The sequence below is a fragment of the Melospiza melodia genome, chromosome 22, assembly GCF_035770615.1.
Source record: "Melospiza melodia melodia isolate bMelMel2 chromosome 22, bMelMel2.pri, whole genome shotgun sequence".
NCBI classification, from domain to species: domain Eukaryota; kingdom Metazoa; phylum Chordata; class Aves; order Passeriformes; family Passerellidae; genus Melospiza; species Melospiza melodia.
Window position 1 is genome coordinate 13,643,305 of NC_086215.1, and position 19,945 is coordinate 13,663,249.

Below are 19,945 nucleotides of genomic sequence, written 5' to 3' on the forward strand. Positions count from 1 at the left end.
GATGAGTGAGAAAAATCCCAGAAAAAAAAAAAAAAAAACGGAAAATCCCCCAAGGAAAACCCAGGAAAAAAAAACAAAACAGAAAAGAACCCAAGATGGGCAAGAAAAATCCCTGAAAACAGACCAGGGAAAAACCCCAAGATGGGCAAGAAATAAAATCGCAACAAAAAACCAAGATGGGGAAGAAAAATCCAGGGGAAAAAAAAAAAAAGGCAAAGAAAAACCCAGAAAAAAAAAAAAAAAACAGAAAAAAAAAACCCCAAGGGGGCAAGGAAAAACCAGAAAAAACACAAAAATGGGCAAGAAGAAACGAAGAAAAAACCCCAAGAAGTGCCAGAAAAAAATCAAGGAAAAAGGGAGTAAAAGCCCCAAGAAACAAGGCAAGAAAGAGAGGCAATAAAGGCCACAAAAACTCAAGACAAAAAAAAACAAAACAAAAACAAGACATGCCAGAAAAAGGTACGAAAATGGTTCTGCCAGGTGCGATCAAGGTGAGCGGGTTCAGTTTCAGGTCCAGGAGATGAGCAAGTGTCAGATTAACTTGGGGCAGTGCTGTGCAATGCAGCCGTGACAGGATTTATGTTTAAATATAGTTTAAATAAATTGGGGATTGCTTGGCTTTTATTGGGGTATAGGCTGGAGATTTCATAAAAAATATAAAACTAGAAATCCAAATATACCATATATATGTCGATATCAATAAATATTTAATACATATAAATATCAGTAAAAGAAATCTATTGTGTCAAAAGAATATATCTATTATTATATAAAAAGGTATACTCTGCAATATATATAATATCTATAAATACAACAAATGAAAATTACAAATATAGATGTGAATAGAATTACGACAAACAAATTTATTTTTAAAATTTTAAATGTGTTTTAAATAAAGGGGTGTCTTTGCTTTTTATTTCGTTAGAGGCAGGGGTTTTATTTTAAATAATATAAGTACTATAGAAATGTAAATCGACATACAGAAATATATAATAAATATATAGAGATATAAAGATATAATACCAAACTATGAATCGAAATAGAAATAGAAATCTATGTAAGTAACATGAAGAGATGCAATATATAATATAATTTTTATTATACAGTAATATAAATTCTAAATATAAATGCGAATATAAATATGAAAAATATATGATGGGGGCTCGGAGCAGCCCAGGTATGAGCTGTTAGGAAGATGGGGGCTCGGAGCAGCCCAGGTGTGAGTGTGAGGATGATGAGGGGCCGGCTCCTGCCGGGGCGAGGCTGTTTTAGGGGGAGGCTTTGCCTCAGCTCCCTTTTGCATGGAGCTGCTGAGTGGAGGGGTTTATGGGGCGCTCCCGGCGCTGTCTCATGGACGGACTGCGAGAGCTTCTCACAGGGTCGGGGGGACACCTGGAGCCGCGCTTGGATACGTGGAGCATCGCTTAAAGGAGGTGCCGAGGGACGAATCTTTGTGCCGGGGAGCAGCAGCCGAACAGGTGAGCCTGTGTGGGTTTGGAGCGGGGACTTTTGTCCTTCCCCTTTGCAATTTCATCTTGCCAGTCCCTCCCCGGTTCCCCAGGAACAAAAATGGAGCTTGTGAGGACAAAAGGGATTAAGGAGAAGGAAGCAGCTGTTCTTCTTTTATTGTCTGCGTTTGACCTGAGGGGATCCCTCTTGACTTGTGGTTTTAAGGGTGTTGATTGCAGGAAAAGCTGCCTTTTCCAGGCTGTTAGAAGTATCCCGGATGTCACAGGGAATCCCTGCGTTCTATTCTAAGGGGAATGGGAAAAGTATTCTTGTGGTGTTATGGGTTTGATTTGAAGGCAGCCACCCCATTTTCATCACCCTCGGGTTTAAATGGAGGGGGCAGCCCTGGTGTCCTTCCTTTTCAAGGGTTTGAATGGAAGTCGAAAGCCCCCTTTCCCATCAGTCGAAGGCTTTCATTTGGGGAGCGCCCCTTCTTTTCTGCTGTCGTAGGGGGTGAAATTTTAGGGGAGAACGCATTTCTTTGCCCTTGTTGAAGTGAGGTGAGCCCGCCTGCGGCGTCAGTTTCGGGGTTGGCTTGCGGGAAGCCGCAGCTCCGGCAGCCTTTGCAGGGCTGCAATGGGGCTGTGCCGCTGCATTGGAGGGCGCTCCTCGTGCCCGTGGCCCGGCCCGGAACGTTCCCGCTCGGGAGCGCTGCTGGCACGGCCCGGGCAGCTGCCGGGGTGCATGGGGGATTCGGCGCGGCCGGGCCGGCCAAGGGCGGCAGGGGCGGAGCCGCGCCGGTGCGAGCCGTGCGGAGCCGAGCGGAGCCGGGCCGGGCCAGCCAAGGGCGGCAGAGGCGGCGCGGGCGCTGCTGCGCCGGCCCGGGCGGTGCCGGCCGCTCCGTCCGCTCCGGGCGCGGGGCTCGGGCGCCGCCGGTAGCCCCGGGCCCGGTGCCGGCCCCGCCGGGCAGGGGCAGCGGGCGGGGCTCCCCGGGGCGGCGCCGGCCCCGCGTGCCGGAGCAGCCGCCGCAGGAGCCGCTTTCCTGCCGGGAGCCGCGCTCCGTCCCGTGCCGGCAGCGAGCGCGGGGTTCGGCCGCTCAAAGTTCGGCGGTGCCGTGGTTCGGAGGCGCTTTGGAGGCGTTGATTGCATCGCTGTGTTCGGTTTGCAGCGGGTGTACGCTAAGGGATATGGTGTTCTTCCTGAGTGGTACGGTTCTCGGTGCCGGTAGGGATGATAAAGGTTCGTTTCGGATTGAGTTTTGTAGTCGGATATATATTTTTTTTCCGGGGTATTATGTTTAGAAGGGCGCGCAATGGTTTTTACGGGTTGTAGCGTGAAGCAGCGGTTCGCATTTTAATTCTGTTGCGGTGGCTTTTATTAGCGTGAGTGTGTAGTGTTTGTTTTGGAGAGCTTGAGGTAGCGTCGTGTCGTTCATAGCAGCGGGTTTTTAATCTCGATAATTGCATGTGAGTTTATCGTTTTCCAGAGCTTTTATTTATTTGGTTTGTTTGGTTGTAGTGTATGTTTTATGGTTACGGGTAATTTGGGGAACATTGTTTATGGTTACGTTTGTCTTTAGTCTTTGTGTTTGTTTCTAGGTGGTATTTTTATTTTGATAGCTTGAGGCACTATGGGTTTATTCAGTTGGGAATAATTTTTTTGTTGTAAATTTAAGTTTATTTGGTTTTGGGGCTTTTTTTTTTTGTATGTGTGTCCTTTGATGTATTTGGTTGTTGTTTTTCAGATTTAGTTTTGGGAATATGGGTATTTACATGGTGGGTCTTTTTAAGTATTTATTTGGGTAGTTGTTTTCTTGGTTTTTAGGGGTTGAATTTTTTTTTCCCCATTTCGTTAATTAGTTCGGTTTTTAAAGTTATTTTTAAACAAAGAATTGTTTATTCTTTGAGTTAGTGTAGAGGTAGAATTTTGTTTCTTTTTTTTAGTAACATTCAGGATCAGTGGCACTGTTTGGAGTTTATTAGGCTGGTTTCATTTTTTTCAGTAGTTTCTGTGATTTGCTGTGTGTGTTTCAATAGGGTTTCCTTTTATTTTTGTTCCATTTTTCTGACCTGATGAGAATTGTTATCGAAAAGAGCGTTGTGTGTTTTTTTCGCTGGCTGTTGCTTGGCTGTTGGAGGTATCTTGATGTTTTTGGAAGATATTGGTGGGAATTCGATGCTGTTTGTCATTTTATTTAGGAATTGGATTTTAAATGTAAAATTTAAGTGTAACGCTAATTAAACAAAACAAATATATGTATTGAAGTGAGAATAAAAATCCTAAAATGTAAATCAAATCGAATATGTTAATAAAAATCCATGTAACATATATCACTATATATTACAATAAGATATAATTTTAATACAGGATATTATATATGTTTATAGATGTGTAAAAATAGATATTAGAAATAGAAACCCCAATCAAAAAATAAATATAGAAATGTATGACAAATATATGCAGACATATCTAGAAATAGAAAATATTCATAAATATGGAAAAATAAAAATTGATATAATACATAATGCAAGTAATACTGTATATAAAGTATTATAACATAATATAGGAAATATGTATAAAGTATTTCTAAATACAGTACATCAATATGTTATAATATTTAACAAATGATAAACATACATATCAAAATTATAAATATATATATATTTTTAAAAACAGTTAAATAAAGCGGGTTTTTTATTTGCCAATAGGCAGGGTTTTGACTTTAAAAATTACAAATACAAACAATATAAAGGTGGTAATCTAAGTATAGTAATATGTCATAAATACATCTAGATATGTAAAATTTAAAAATAGAGGAAAAAATTTGTTGTAGGAGTAGATATGACAAGGAATTTAAATAAGCATTTAAATAAAATTCTGGAATTTTATTTATATTATATATTATCATTATTGCGTCAAAAGAGACAATAAATATTAATCTGAATATAATTATACAAAGTATAAATTATACTATTTCAATGTCCCTTAAAAGAAAGGGCTTTTTTATGTTCATTTGTTTACTGATGGGGTTTTTATTTGGAATAATGGAACTGGTATAGAAATATTAATCTAAGTATAGAAATATGCAATCAATATATAAAGATATATATGAAAACACAACAGATAAATAAATATCAATAATAGGAATAGACGTAATGTACTATATCAATTACTTAACACATCAGTGTCCGGTATAAATATGCATGTGGATGTAAATATAAAAAATAGAAATATAAAATATATTTCAAGATGGTTTTAAAGGAAGGGGGCTTCTTTGGTTCTTGGAGGGTAAGAGGCAGGTGTTTGGCATTTATTTTAGAGGATTTTTGAGGGCGTCGCAGCTGGTCTTCTGCCCGCCTTCCCCGCCCGCCCCAGAGCGCGGCAGCAGCGCAGCCCCCCCGCACAGGCAGCCGAGGGGCGGCGGCCATTACGCGTCTCTGCCGCGGCGCAGGCGCGATCGCGACCTTGGCAGCGGCTCGGCCGGGACGCGCTCGGGCGTCCCGAGATGGCGGCACCAAGGGCGGGAGAAAGGAGCCGCGCGGCCCGTGCCCCGGACCGGCTGTTGGGCACCCCGAGGCCGCAGCGGCGGGATTGTCCGTGAGGTACGCAGTGCCGAGCCCAGGGGCTGTGGGCTCAGCGGCGCCGCGGGCGGGCGGGTTCTGGGGGGCCGGTGACGGGCATTGGCGGGGGCGCTTCTCTTGGTCGTGGTACGTCCTGTGCTGCTGGAGAGGGGTTTTGTACTGGAAAAGCTCATTTCATTTGTCCGAATGAAAATAAGCTGCCCAGTATGGCCAAGCAGACAGCAGTAAGACACTTGCTTTGGTAGAGAATTCAGTGCTTCAAAGTGGGGGGTTTATTTCATTTTAGCATGGATGACTTAATAGTCGTGACAATGCCAGCGTTACAGCCAACGTTATCAGACAGATGTGGAGGAAAAAAATACACTGATATTCCTGTGCTGGCATGCATCTGTAGCTGGGAAACAGCAGAGGAGCTGCAGTGTACAGCTGTTAGCAGCAAATTGGGGAAGAACTGCTCTGGTGAAATTTGGGGTTCAGGTTGAGGATTCATCAGTGGCTGTCATAATGGCTCAGTGACTCTCCGCCAGGCTGGTGTGGCCTCAAAGGCTGCCCCTGCTGCTGGCAGAGTGTGTGGAGCCTCTGCTGAGCAGGCAGTGGCATCCCCCCGAACACCTTCTCACAGCAGGGACGGAGATGGGCCCAGCCCAGCGCGTGGAAATGGATCTCTCCAGCTGAACGCTCAGGTGAAGTGAGCAGAGAGCATGCCCAGCATGAACCAGGTGACCTGCACATCTCCAGGGTAATGATTCTTGCACCTTCAGAGCCACAGTATCGCTGAGCTTTTTTTTTCCCCAGGCTTTTAATCACCTCTCAAACAGACGAATACTCCCCTTGGAGGCTGCTGTGCCCTGTGCACCGGGGAGCCTGGCAGGTGGCCCCATTGGTGAGAGGAGGGCAGCTGCAAGCAGGCAGCCCCCAGGAAAACACGGGAGTTTCAGTGCTTTCTGATGCCTGAGGAATGGGGAGATGGCCTGAGCTCAGCAGGAGTTAAGCGCGGCCATACAGAGGCCTGGCTGTTATGATTTAAGATCGCTTATTGAATGTCTGTAGTTTCTATAGATATTTGTATATCTGTCAAAGTAGGATATAGAGCCTTGTGCAGGAGAAAAAGAACTCTTTATGTAAGATATGACCTGGGGGGGCATCATGCCAGGCTATCCCTTCCAGATTTGGAAGGCTTCAGTGTTTTGTGTGGCATGATGGGAAGTTTTGAAAATTAAGATTTTTCTCTTTGGTGCAGGTCAGATGGGTGACACCTGGCAGCTCGTGCACTGCCACTGTGCTAACCTGTGTGCCTTCCCTCCCTGCTCCACAGGCAGAGCAACACGGGAGCAGCAGGGAGAGGTGGCTTTGTCCTGGAGGTTCCAGGAGCTCGGGGTGGATATGCGAGCCTGCAGCTCCAGGCTGCCGCAGGACCCAAGGGCTGCACACACCCAGAGCGTACAGGTACTCTCAGAAACGTGGGCTGTCGTGGCTGAGCCCTCAGGAGTTGGCAGTGCCAGCTGGGAGAAGAACAGTAACTTCCAGCCTTTTCTTTTGTCTGCGTTTCCCGTGTTCAGGCAGTCTGATTACTTCTGGGCATTTGCCCAGCAGGGTGCGAAATGCTTCAGGGGCTAAAGGGGAAAAAAAGGGAAAAACAAGCTATAATCTAACCCTCAGGAGGGAGAAGATATCTGTCAGGACAAACTCTTAAGAGAAATGGGCTGAAGAATACTTGTTTACTCAATCTTCCGTATCTGTAGCTAGTTCAAAGAGGTCTCAAAGTCCTTCCCATTAGCAGAGCAAAGGAAGAACAGAAAAGCCCTCAGCCTAAGCCATTAAAAGCATCAGAAACAGCAGCAGCTTTGTGTGCTGGAGTGTGGCAGGCATTCCTAGGTTGGCTTTTTAGTTTTGCATCTAGCACTGGTAGAGGAAAGTTCTTTGCAAGGTGATAGTTCCAGCCTTGTATTGAAATGTGAGCAAAGAGGAACTTTCTCAGTTGGATTTGGGTTTATTCACAGCACTTGTGAACAGAGTTAACATTCAGATAACATGTGCAGGGAATGTGCTGCGGGTTACCACAAGTGACAAAGGAAGTGGGACAGGGACAGGGCACTTTCCCCTTCAAGGTACTGTTTTTTTCTGGAAGAATGATGCGAGAGCAGAAAAGTTGCAATGGCATTGCAGTTCCCTGCACAGAATATACCCAGGGAGGTGAAGCACAGCCCAGTGGTGCCATTCACCTGCACCACAACTGGGAGCATCAGTGAAGTGAGGAGGACTGAGGAGCTCTCCCCTTTAGCAAACACAACAGTCATGTCAACCAGTGTCACCCTTTTCCAGACCACTGGCATGTGCTTGGGGACAGTAACCTGTGTTTTTTACAGCCAGGTCTTCTGAGCCGCTGCTCACAGTGAAAAGAAACTTGTGTACAGGCACTCTGCAAAATTGCCACCTCAGATGCCACTGAAGCACAGCTTTGGCTTTCAGGCATCTCCCCTACAAGCTGTCCCTTGTGGCGTTTCCGCACTGGATTCATTGTAAATTCATTCCTCCCATTTTTTATTTGTAATTTCCAAAGAATATCAGTTGACTTTTACGGCCTCTTCAGGGCTCCCCAAGCTTCACACCACACCTAAATGCTCGTTTTCACTGCCTGAAGGGCTTTTCTGACCCAAATGATTCTATGAATTTGGCCTGTACTTCAGCTTACGGGGAAAGCTGTACATTGATTGCATTTTGGAGAAAAAGATTTTACTGTCCAGCTGTAAATTTATCTTGTGCTTTGTCTTCCAGGTTCGCTCGTATTGTAATTTGCAAACGGCACGGCAAATGCCACGAGAGCAGCTGCGGAAGGTGGCTCAGAAGCAATGACAAGAATGTGCTGCAAAGTTGGGTCCAGCAGTCCAGCTTCCCGACACGGTAGGGCAGACACACCATTTGATAAAGCATCAAACGCTGTAGTTTTTATTCTTTGCATTTGTCTGTGCTCCCATTCTGATCACCCCTTGAAGTATTATTTTTCAAAATAAGTATTTATGTATAAGTATTTATGATAAGTATTTATTTATAAGTATTTATGATATCTAGGAGAGAAATCATGTTTATTCAGGGGGAGCCATAATTTTCATCTGTTTCAAATGCACCAGGTGTGTTTTAAGCCCTGCACACACAGCGAGAGCTGCAGAGCTTGTAGTGCAGTTCACTGCAGCACTGATTTATTCTGTATTCCAGTAACCGTGCGCTGGGGTGCCAGCTAGGCTCAATACCAGGAGCGGGAGAAGCAGACTGAAGAGGTGCTTTGATTAGAGCCCAGCCAGGTTTCAGGCAGCCTGCAGAGTCTGCCCTTGCAGTGCACACCGGTCTGCTGTTGCCGTCCCCTGGAAAAATCCCTAATGGATATTTCCAAACGTGGGGAGGAGCATCTGCTCCTGTCACGGAACTGCTGGGGGCTCTTTGCCCTCGAGCTCCGTGCAGTCTGCCCAAGAACAGCGTGTGCAGCAGGCTGTTAGCGCTCTCTGCAGGGTGAAGCACCTTCAGCCAAGGTCAGTCAGTGCAAGAGCAAAACAATCCTGCCAGCAAAACCTGCTACTAGAGAGGCAAACAATTATCCTTCCAAAGGAATTCATCCTTCTTCTCCCTTACAACTCTCCTGTTTCATCACACCACAGAATGGTTTGGGGTGGAAGAGATCCTGAAAACGACCTAGTTCCACCCCTGTCCTGGGCAGGCTCACCTTCCTCTCGGCCAGGGTGCTGTGCTGTCACAGATCAGGTGACAGATCTGTGGAAATTGTAATGATATTATTAAGGCGCGTCTCTTATCGCCTTGCCCTTCATGAAGCCCGAGGCTGTCTTGTCCTAGTTTAGCTTTCTGATGTGGAGGAACAGAGCTGCCAACTGATATGGAATTTGGTGCTCTCTGTGGAGTGACGTCCTGTAAAAATTCTGTCACGATGGCTCTGCTCCATAAAGAATGACACGGCCTGACTGTCAGCGATTTTTGCTTCTGCAATAGTGTAAAAATGCTAAAATTTGAACACTGCTTATTATTTCAAAAGAGAATATTTAAAAACGTGAAGCGATAGCTAAAATTACGCCTGAAAGGTAGCAGCAGCAAATACATAGAATATTTCTCCCTGTTTGTAGATATACTTTTCATTCAAAATTATGCTGATGGGGATATGCTTTTATGTATTTAGTGACCTTTACAGATTTCTTCCCCGAGTTTTTTGAGTTCATAGAATCATGGAATAATTCAGGTTGGAAGGGGCTCTGAAGATCACCTGATTCCAAGCCTGCTGCCGTGGGCAGGGACATGGTTCCATGGACCAGGTTGCTGTGAGCCTGATCCCAGAGCACCAATGGGCCTCAAACACTTCCAGGGATGGGGCAGCCCCAGCATCTGTGAGCAACCTGTGCCAGCCAGGTGCCAGAGGAGGAAGAAAGCCCTTCCCACCCGGAGCAGAGGCTGCTGCAGCTTCGTGCAGCCTCGTGTCACCGAGTGTGTGAGACAGAAAGGCCCTTCCCGTGGAGGGGTAACAGCACTGAAAGATCTTTTTTGGGAGAAGCGGAGCAATGGCACGCCAAAGCAGCCTTCAGTTCTTGCAGCAGAGTTGGGAACAACTTGAAGCAGCAGCAGAGCTGGCCTGGTGCCTGGCAGCTCTGCAGGCAGTGGGGATGGAGAAGCTGCAGTTATCTGTCTTCTCTGCTGAGTCTTTAAAAATGAGACACATTTCTGTAGTTTCTTTTTGAGCATTACGTGACAGTTCCCCCTAGAAGTCCAAAGGCAGCTGTTTTCTTAGCAGGAGGAAGTCAGGAAGAGGCAAAGCAGGCAAAGACATCAGATAAGTCTGGATAAAAATCTTGGCTAACCTGTTTTTTCCCCTTCCTCCAAACAGCCAATTCTGAAGCACTGAGCAGAGCCGATCTCTGAGAGCTGACACGGGAGCTCTGGTGAGGACAGCTGCTCCCCTGCCTCGGTGTGGGACCTGCTGAGCTGCCGTTCCTGTGGTGGGAGTGTTTCTCCTCTCATCCAGGCAAGCCAGAGACCTCCTAGGGAAGGGGCAGGTAAGGTTTAAGTGCCGAGATCTCTCCGGTAAGAAGTGACGTGACAAAAGGAAATGGCCTCAAGTTGCAGCAGGGAAGGCTTAGATTGGCTTTGAGGACCAGTTTGTTCACTGAAAGGGTGGTCAGGCGTAGGAGCGGGCTGCCCAGGGCAGTCCCCATTGCTGGAGACATTTAAAGCATGGCAAGATGTGGTGTTTAGGGACCTGATTTGGGTGGGGGCTTGGCAGTGCTGGGGCAGCAGCTGGGCTCGATGACCTTAGAAGGCTTTTCCAGCCTAAAGGGTCCTATGGTTCTGGAAAGCCTTGACCCCTCTGGCTCTAACACAGCACCTGGATGCTGACAGAAGGAGGCTGGTCATAGACCCTGGAGGTCCCTGTCCCCCAGGGAGGGAGAGGACAAGGCAGTGTCACCTGCAGGGAGGGTCTCGTCCCCAGAGAGCAGCCAGCGACTCCATCCCTGCCCGGGGCTCTGGGTGCACCCTCGGGGTGGACGCCTGCCCTCAGGTTTCCCTCTGGGCACCCGGGGAGGGAACCAGGTCCATCCGTGTGGCAGCTGCAGGGCCTGCAGGCTCTGGGGCTCTGCAGCTGTGTGCCTTGTCACAGGGTGGCAGGGACGTGACACTGCCCGGCCACGCCGCTGGCCTCGGATCCTTGCTGCTTTGCTCCTGATCCCATATGGATGTACCAGCAGTCTTCTGTCTTTTCTTTAAAAGTGTCCTTGGGATAGTTCAAAGAGAGGGTAATTAGTTATTTCAAAGCCTAAATATTTTACCTATTGGCATTCAAGAGAAAAGACAAAAACCTGCTTTGCATCCTTCTGCCTGGAAGTCATTGTCACACAGATAAGTGAGGAAGGGGCTGGCCGGGGTCAGCCTCTGCAGAGCCTCAGCTCTGGCTGCTCCTGCTTCCAGGGTAAACCCAAAAGCTGTCATGATCAAAAATGCAGGTAGCCCTTCTGTCCAGAGTCACAGGGGCCATTTCTTCTAAATTACTCAAGATGGGAAATCATTCTTCAGAACTTCAGAAGAAAGTTGGGAGCTTGGGAACTTCAGAAGAAAAAAAAACCCAAAAACATACATACGTTTATAAGAGTGTGTATATACATACATTTCCTTCAATAAGGAAGAAAATCTTAGAAATATCATGTCATGTCTGGCTTCCTAGAGAAGATCCTTAACTCTGGGCTTCTGAAAGCAAATGGCTGTGCATTTATAGGAGCATTATATGCCTCCCACAGTAATCTTCTACCCTTCCCCATGGAAAGGAGAGTTTGGTGATTTTACTGTTCTGCTCTCCCAAGGGTGTTGCAGGCTGTGTGGCAGGGAGCAAGGCCTTTGATGCTGCTCATCAGACATTTTCCCACAGAATTCTCCCTGCAATGATAAAATTAGACTTGTGTTAGTGAGCAGTCAAGTAGAGCAGGTAACATTAGAAAAGAATTGTTTCTGAGCGGCTGTTCACTAGCATGTGCTTCCCCTTTCCAGCAGAGTGCAGCCGCCCAAGAAAGGATTTTTTGTGGCTCAGCCAGATGTTCTCCTGCCTCCCGCCAAGACCCTGAGATGGAGCTGAGTTTGCATTCCAATTTATTGGAACAGAGGCTCATCAGAAGTTTCCTCAGCTATCTGAGGCACAGAGCCCTGGAGCCAAGTAAGCCTGAGCTGCTGCATGCTTGCTGTGAGCCTTGGGGTGAGTGTGCATCATTGCAGGTTTGGGATTGACTGATATGTGCTAAGGAAACCAGAGGGAGGGAGGGAGGGAAATCCTCTGTTAACATGTGCCAATTCTTCTGTCAAACTCATGACGGCAGGACAGCGTGAAGACTGAAATTGTAAGAAGATGTGGAGGGAAACAGAGAATCTGACGGGCGCATCGAACGCACAAGTGCACAAATTTTGCTTGGATTTAAACTCAGAAGTTGTAAGGAATTTGGGAATGAGAAGGGACATTTCAGAAGGAGAAGAAGTTGTTGTTACAGTCCTGGCATAATCTTTTGTTCTAGCTAATAAAGGAAGTTAGTTTAAATTAAAACAAAGAAAAAAATGTGGGGTTTTTTTTCTTCACTATTATATTCATTGGTGGTATATGGTGTGTTGTTTTATTTCTTGGTATTATTAACTCTGTGTAAATTGTTTTTGGAGTGAAGCTAACTTTCTGGATGGGTTGGTTTGTATTTGAGGTAGGATTAATTACAATAGGTTTCTTTAATAGAGTTCTGATAGGTATTACTTGGGTTTTGGTTTTGTTTGCTGTATATATAAACATACACATTTGGTAGGGCCAGCTTGGCTGCTGGAGTTTAGCAAATGACCTAAATTGTTTTTTTGTTACATCCTATGATCAGTTTTAGGCAGTGACTTTATACTGCTTTTAGGATTTTCTTATGCAATGGTGAGAAAATAGGCAGGTCTGATACTTGTTTGACTTTTTTTGTACTTAATGTTTCATGAAATTCTGTAAGCCAAGCGATCTACTGGTTAAACTATACCATCAACTCTTCCTCATTCCTTTGGGCCTAGATTCCCCATTTCCCATGTCTCTCTGTCTACTTGTTATCATACCCAGCTAGGCCTCCTGTGAACTGGTCTTGCCAGAAGGGCTTGCTGAGTTTTCCACTGTGTGGAAAAGAGATCCCATTTGGAGCCTGAAGCCTCGTGTTTCCTGTAGGATTTCCACTCCTAGAATTGCACACTTTGAAGGATTTCTTATAGCAGAAGTTTTCTGGGAGCTAGGACTCTGGCTGGATTAGGGTCTCTGGACTCTCAGGTGAAGTGACCTTGAGACACTAGGGCATGCAGATTTCCTTGCTGTTGAAAAGAGCTATTGTTGGCACCCAGGAGCCATGGTCTGAATGGGGGTGTCACCTCTTAAATTTGCAAATGTAACAGGATTTCTTCTAAATGAATGGTGCTAAGAACATAAGGTCTGGCTGGCTTTCGACTTAGAGGCGCCTCCTCTAAATTGGTCTTCAGATGCTAGGTTGGAAAGTGTTCCTACATATGCCAAATAGCCCTTGTTATGCAGTTAATAAGCTTCAAAGTACACATGGAGTTGCTGCCCCTGCAAAGATTTTGGCAGAGCCTGGTTGTGGTGCCCCATTCCACTCCAACCCCCTTAGCAGGTCCTTATGGTTGTATGGGGAATCGTTGTGGAGCATGCCAACCCAGCTCCATCCTGGGAACAGCACCTGTATTTTACCCTAAAATTTCTGTCCCATTATAGCTCCTGTTAGGATACAAATGTAACTCGGTTTCCACTGAAACAGCACAGCTGGCTGGCATGCTTTGCTTATGAGGGGAGACAAGAGAAGAATCCCTCTGCTCACACCAGACCTGCAGCTGCCAAACCTCACCAAAGCACCTGAGGAGCCCCCAGGGACTGATGGTACAGAAGGGAGGTGATGGAGGACAGCACAGCAGGCAGCCTGCCCTCCATCTGGGTGTGAAGAAGGCAGGGCTGGGAACTAAGCAACATCCCAGCAGGTCTGGCTGATGGTGCCACCCTGAGGGCTTCCCCTGCCTTTGGGCAGTCCCAGCTGCTGCAGCTCACTTGACAGAGACTCATTGTCTATACTGTGCTTGGCTGCACTGGAGATGATGAAGCCGAGGACAGCAATGGTTGCCTTCGCATCCCCTGACTGCAGATGGGAAGGAGGGCAAGCTCTGTCACCTTGGGAAGGCATCTGCAGATTCATTGCTGCCCGTCTCTGGAGCATGGCTCCATCGGGGGATCGTGGTAAGGACAGCAGTGCTCACCTAACTCTGCACCTGAGGACAGCTTCAGGACCTTGTCATACTGTGGGAGAGCAGAGCTTCACAGTAAATACCAGCTAACATACTTAGTACCAGTGTTAACACTAACAATCCTTACCTAAATATTAATACTAGTAACACTATGCGTATTATTAGAGGCTGGTAGAGTTCTTAAGGCTGAGGCTTGCATGAAGAACACAAAATTAATTAACGTTGCTGATTATGCTATTGTGTTGAAATACTTGGCCTCCACTGCAGTAGCCCCACACTAACCTCGATGGCCTGCCCCAGCAGGTCCCAAAACACCTGGATGCAGATCAGCTTAAGCTTCACTGATGTGATAAACAGAGTTCATTCTTTAAAATTTTTAAAAGTTTATTAAAGGATAAAAGGACAAAATAATCCAGCACTGGGATGCTTTTAGCACACAGCCAAAGAGCACAGAGGTAGCTTAAAAACATGTTCACTATATACTGTTACATTGCTGAGGTTACATGCATATTCATTAACTTACACATTATTCAAACATTCCTTTGACTTTTTGATGTTCCAGGAACTCTCTTGTTTGGTTTTAACCTCTGACTTGTCTGCAGAACGTTCTGTAAATGAGGTCTACACATTTTATTTCTTCCTGTAGTTTTATCCTGTTGCTTCACACTCCCTGATAATACCGATAAGAGTCGATAAATGCTTCCTGGATGCTTAAGCTCTTTTTGTCACTATTATCACTTGGTAGGGGCAGTCTGCAGTTATAAGAAACAGAATAATTGCTTTACACCATTTTCTGAGTTAGTTACATAGAAGTACTTTAGTTTCTATTTCAACATTTTGCTAAAGCCTACGATATATTTATCAGGCTACTATTCATATGAAATATACAGTGCATACATAAACTGGCATATTACACTATACAAAGCAGTTCAAAGTAAGTATAAGTTTTACCATATCAAAATACTTGTAATGCAAAAAGCTAATCTATGAATGTGAAAGCCAATATTGTTTTATCATCTATAACATCCGACGACGAGGGTGAGCAGCGGGCCCGCAGCAGGCGGAGGGCGGGCAGGGGGACGCGGGCACTTAACTTTGGCCAGGGTGCTGATCTCGGCCAGTCGGGGCAGGCCAAGTCCCCGCAGAAGCGGAAGCACTGCGGTAGAAGAGGCACCCAGAGCCCGCAGCGGGCGCTGCACGCCCTCCCCGCTCCCGAGCCCTCTCCTCACCAAATCGCCGCCGCTCCCTAGTCCGCCCTGCTGTCGCAAAGACGACACGGAACCCCTCCCGGGCTACACTCCTCTCCGCCTCCTGCCCCGAGTGCCGATGGGGCTCTCCGGTAGGGGCTCTGCGGGAGTCTTTTCGCCGGGACCTGGGCACGAGAGAAGGCCGGAGAAGGGGACGGGGGTTTGGCGAGCGCGGCCGCCGCCGCCGCCGCCGCCGCCGCCGCCGCCGCCGCCGCCGCCGCCGCCGCCGCCGCCGCCGCCGCCGCCGCCGCCGCCGCCGCCGCCGCCGCCGCCGCCGCCGCCGCCGCCGCCGCCGCCGCCGCCGCCGCCGCCGCCGCCGCCGCCTGCGAGCTCCGCCCCACGCTCCCACGGGCCTCAGCCTGACGGCTCCTAAACCTGCCAATCACGGCCCGCCTTTCTCCGTCCGCCCTGTCCAATCACAGCCGCCCTTTCAAACCGGAAGCGGTCCCGCCAATCTCAGCCCGCTCAGTCGCGGCTCGCCGCCTCAGACTGGCCCCGCTCGCCCGTACGTCTGAGGCGCCGCTCCCGCCACCGCCGCTTTGGGAGCCGGCGGAGCAGCGTCCCCGCTGCCGCTGCCTCGGCAGGCGCTGTTGCGGACGGGAAGGGCGGCCGGGAGCTTCCAGTTCAGGTCCTGGTCGGGATCAGGTTCTGGTCCAGGGAAGCGGGCAGGCGGCGGGGAGCGGGCGGACGCGGCCACAGCAATGGCGGCGGCGGGAGCAGCGCTTGAGGGGACCGCGGGGAGTCGCGGATCCGAGCGCGGCGGGAATTGGCGGGCTGGGATTGGTGGAGCCGGCAGGCGCTGCCTCGGGTTGTGATTGGCTGGCTGTCCGCCCGTGGGGCATAAATAGCGGGCGTTGGAGAGGCAGCGGCGTCAGTTCGGCGGCGAAGCTGGGAGCGACGGGAGCTGCGGATGCGCGGTCCGAGGAGCGGCGCTGCGGCAGGACGGGACCCCCGCGGCAGCTGATCCGGGGAGCGCTGGTGAGCACGGACGCGATGCCTGCGGCCGTATCTGGGGCCGGCCGTGTCCAGTTCTTTCTGCCGCGCCCTGCGTGGCTCGGGTAGCCGGCGGCTGGTGTGGGGCCTGGAGTGGCGCGGTGGGGGGGGGGGGGGGCACCGTCTGCTGTCACTGGGGGCTGGGAAGTAGCCGTTTTGTGGTTTCTGGATGTAAAGAAATGTTCAGAATACGAGGAATAAAGCTTGATTTTGTATTTTTATTACTTTATTTTGTTTTTACTTGTAATGTTTTTTTTCTTAATTGTGTTATTTTATTATTGCCTGTTTTAATACATCTTTTTGGTTTGATTTGTTTTCTTTACTAGATATGTCATGTTAATTTGGTAAGGGTTGTGGGACTGGGGCTGAAACACCAGTTGTGAGAGCAGTGGGGACATAAAACCCCAGGGTGTGGAATAATGATTTTGGCATGAGTCAGGCCCAAAACAATGTGGAGTGGTGGAAATGCTGAGGCTAGATAAATGCCATGGGAGGAAGGCATGGAGCTGCAGCACAGGGCCTGCAGGTTATGCCTGGGGGTTCCCAGCCCCTGCCCTGTGGTAGCAACGAGGGGCTGAGGGTGTGGGGGCTCAGAGGGTTCTAGGGCCCAAGAACCAGCCCAAGAGTGCCTTTTGGGATGGGGGGGCAGGAGTCCAGTGGCTATTCCCAGCCCCTGCAGCTGCCTGAGGGGAGGTGAGGGGGCCTTTGTGCAGGTGCTGGGCTAAGAGCCAGGGTGAGGGGGAGGGTGGATGTTGAGCTTCAGGCCTCCAGTGTCCCCAGAGTTGGGATGCCACTTAAGGTTGCCACTTAGGGCTGGGTGGGTGGATGGGACAGCTTCTAGAGATACTGAAATTGTAATGATGGCAGTAACTGATTTGTGGCCTTATCAACAGCCCCAAGGTGCAGTGAGAAGCATGAGCAGCATTTAGCTGCAGCCAGTAGGAAGCTGAGGAGCTGGAGCTGAGGCAGCAGACCTGGAGGAGACAGAAATATGGTAGGGTTTGGTGTAAAACCCCCGTGGGGCTGGGATAGGGATGGTGGAGCGGGGAGGTGAACTGCATGGTTGGAATTGAAATTGCTGTAAGGGCTGTGATCAGAGCTCAAGAACTAGAGCTAAAACAAAGATCCTGTCCTGAGAAGCACAAGTAGTATTGTGTGGCACTACTGTGAAGATTTTGAGCAGAAAGTGCAAAAGAAGAGCTGGCAGTTAAATAAAGCTTGTGGGACTGGAGCTGAAATCACTGGGGCCGGGGTGGGGACGGCAGTGCTGCAGAAAGAGTCACTGCTACAAGGGATACTCACTGTGCATCTGAGGACGAATCGCAGAATGGGACACAGAGCTGGAAGAAGAGAGCTGGCAGTAAAATAAAGCTTGTGGGAAAAGGGCTAAAAGAGCTGGGATCACTGGGCCTGGTCTCGTCATTGTGCGGCTGGAATTGCGGCTTAACACATCACATTAACCTTAGGGCTGGTACCTGAGACTGTAGTGTTCCTGCGCCGAGATCACTGTAGGCCTGTGACACGGATGCAGGGGCTGGGTATTGCCACTAATAGTAGAACAGGATGTGTGGAGTGGGGAAAGGGGGCGGCAAGCTCGCGCCTGAAAACCCCGTCGATGCTAGAATATTGCCTGCGCCTGTGATGGCACCTCTTGGGGTGCGGCTGAAATCTCTGTGGGGCTGGGAAGTGCACTGCGGGGCTGGCAATTTGAATGAAAATGGCAAAGGCACTAGACCTGTGAACGGGGCCGTGGGCATCCAGGACAACTTACGCAGGGGTGTGCAAAGTGACTGGGGACTGCTCGGTGGGGGCTAAAATCACTGCAGGGCTAGCATATGGATGGTGGGGTGGGCTTTCGGAGGCTCGTGCCAGAGCTGAATTGTTGCCCAGCTGGAGCCAGATGCTGGCATTTGAAGCTGGAGAAACAGAGAGCTGGAGCTGGAAGAAGAGAGCTGGCAGTAAAATAAAGCTTGTGGGTCAAGAGCTGAAATCACTGGGCCTGGTCTTAATCACTGTGGGACTGGGATTGCAGCTTAACACATGACAGCAACCTTAGGGCTGGTAAAGGCAGTGTATTGTTCTTGCGCCGAGATCACTGTAGGCCTGTGACATGGATGCAGGGGCTGGGTATTGCCGCTAATAGTAGAACAGGATGTGTGGAGTGGGGAAAGGGGGCGGCAAGCTCGCGCCTGAAAACCCCGTCGATGGCAGAATATTGCCTGCACCTGTGATGGCACCTCTTGGGGTGCGGCTGAAATCTCTGTGGGGCTGGGAAGTGCACTGCGGGGCTTGCAATTTGAATGAAAATGGCAAAGGCACTAGACCTGTGAACGGGGCCGTGGGCATCCAGGACAACTTACGCAGGGGTGTGCAAAGTGACTGGGGACTGCTCGGTGGGAGCTAAAATCACTGCAGGGCTAGCATATGGATGGTGGGGTGGGCTTTCGGAGGCTCGTGCCAGAGCTGAATTGTTGCCCAGCTGGAGCCAAGAGCCAGATGCTGGCATTTGAAGCTGGAGAAACAGAGAGCTGGAGCTGGAAGAAGAGAGCTGGCAGTAAAATAAAGCTTGTGGGTCAAGAGCTGAAATCACTGGGCCTGGTCTTAATCACTGTGGGACTGGGATTGCAGCTTAACACATGACAGCAACCTTAGGGCTGGTAAAGGCAGTGTATTGTTCTTGCGCCGAGATCACTGTAGGCCTGTGACATGGATGCAGGGGCTGGGTATTGCCGCTAATAGTAGAACAGGATGTGTGGAGTGGGGAAAGGGGGCGGCAAGCTCGCGCCTGAAAACCCCGTCGATGCTAGAATATTGCCTGCGCCTGTGATGGCACCTCTTGGGGTGCGGCTGAAATCTCTGTGGGGCTGGGAAGTGGACTGTGGGGCTGGCAATTTGAATGAAAATGGCAAAGGCACTAGACCTGTGAACGGGGCCGTGGGCATCCAGGACAACTTACGCAGGGGTGTGCAAAGTGACTGGGGACTGCTCGGTGGGAGCTAAAATCACTGCAGGGCTAGCATATGGATGGTGGGGTGGGCTTTCGGAGGCTCGTGCCAGAGCTGAATTGTTGCCCAGCTGGAGCCAAGAGCCAGATGCTGGCATTTGAAGCTGGAGAAACAGAGAGCTGGAGCTGGAAGAAGAGAGCTGGCAGTAAAATAAAGCTTGTGGGTCAAGAGCTGAAATCACTGGGCCTGGTCTTAATCACTGTGGGACTGGGATTGCAGCTTAACACATGACAGCAACCTTAGGGCTGGTAAAGGCAGTGTATTGTTCTTGCGCCGAGATCACTGTAGGCCTGTGACATGGATGCAGGGGCTGGGTATTGCCGCTAATAGTAGAACAGGATGTGTGGAGTGGGGAAAGGGGGCGGCAAGCTCGCGCCTGAAAACCCCGTCGATGCTAGAATATTGCCTGCGCCTGTGATGGCACCTCTTGGGGTGCGGCTGAAATCTCTGTGGGGCTGGGAAGTGGACTGTGGGGCTGGCAATTTGAATGAAAATGGCAAAGGCACTAGACCTGTGAACGGGGCCGTGGGCATCCAGGACAACTTACGCAGGGGTGTGCAAAGTGACTGGGGACTGCTCGGTGGGAGCTAAAATCACTGCAGGGCTAGCATATGGATGGTGGGGTGGGCTTTCGGAGGCTCGTGCCAGAGCTGAATTGTTGCCCAGCTGGAGCCAAGAGCCAGATGCTGGCATTTGAAGCTGGAGAAACAGAGAGCTGGAGCTGGAAGAAGAGAGCTGGCAGTAAAATAAAGCTTGTGGGTCAAGAGCTGAAATCACTGGGCCTGGTCTTAATCACTGTGGGACTGGGATTGCAGCTTAACACATGACAGCAACCTTAGGGCTGGTAAAGGCAGTGTATTGTTCTTGCGCCGAGATCACTGTA

At 49.1% G+C, this 19,945-nt stretch overlaps 1 protein-coding gene across 16 annotated transcripts; it reads left to right on the top strand.

Moving 5' to 3' along the window:
• Positions 1 to 476: 476 nt before the first annotated feature.
• LOC134428029 (uncharacterized) lies at positions 477 to 12,561 on the top strand. Of its 16 annotated transcripts, none has more exons than XR_010030301.1 (8): positions 477 to 491; positions 1,379 to 1,478; positions 5,653 to 5,769; positions 6,346 to 6,476; positions 7,806 to 7,931; positions 9,910 to 10,078; positions 11,562 to 11,763; positions 11,885 to 12,561. XR_010030301.1 is itself a non-coding variant. In XM_063174306.1 (8 exons), the coding sequence occupies exons 1-6, from the start codon at positions 2,680 to 2,682 to the stop codon at positions 9,917 to 9,919; spliced, it is 708 nt and encodes a 235-aa protein (XP_063030376.1). In that variant the 5' UTR covers positions 2,482 to 2,679; the 3' UTR covers positions 9,920 to 10,078; positions 11,562 to 11,763; positions 11,885 to 12,561. The 16 variants fall into 16 exon arrangements, 5 of the variants coding, with proteins under 5 accessions (XP_063030380.1, XP_063030376.1, XP_063030377.1 ...); XM_063174306.1 differs by lacking the exons at positions 477 to 491; positions 1,379 to 1,478 and adding exons at positions 2,482 to 2,688; positions 4,737 to 5,051; XM_063174307.1 differs by lacking the exons at positions 477 to 491; positions 1,379 to 1,478 and adding exons at positions 2,482 to 2,688; positions 4,737 to 5,051 and having other exon boundaries at positions 11,562 to 11,724.
• Positions 12,562 to 19,945: the final 7,384 nt, after the last annotated feature.

Coding starts and splice junctions, on each gene's coding strand:
- LOC134428029 (XM_063174306.1), top strand. Junction 5,770..6,345: donor GTGACCTGCACATCTCCAGG/GTAATGATTCTT, acceptor CCTGCTCCACAG/GCAGAGCAACACGGGAGCAG. Junction 6,477..7,805: donor CACACACCCAGAGCGTACAG/GTACTCTCAGAA, acceptor TTTGTCTTCCAG/GTTCGCTCGTATTGTAATTT.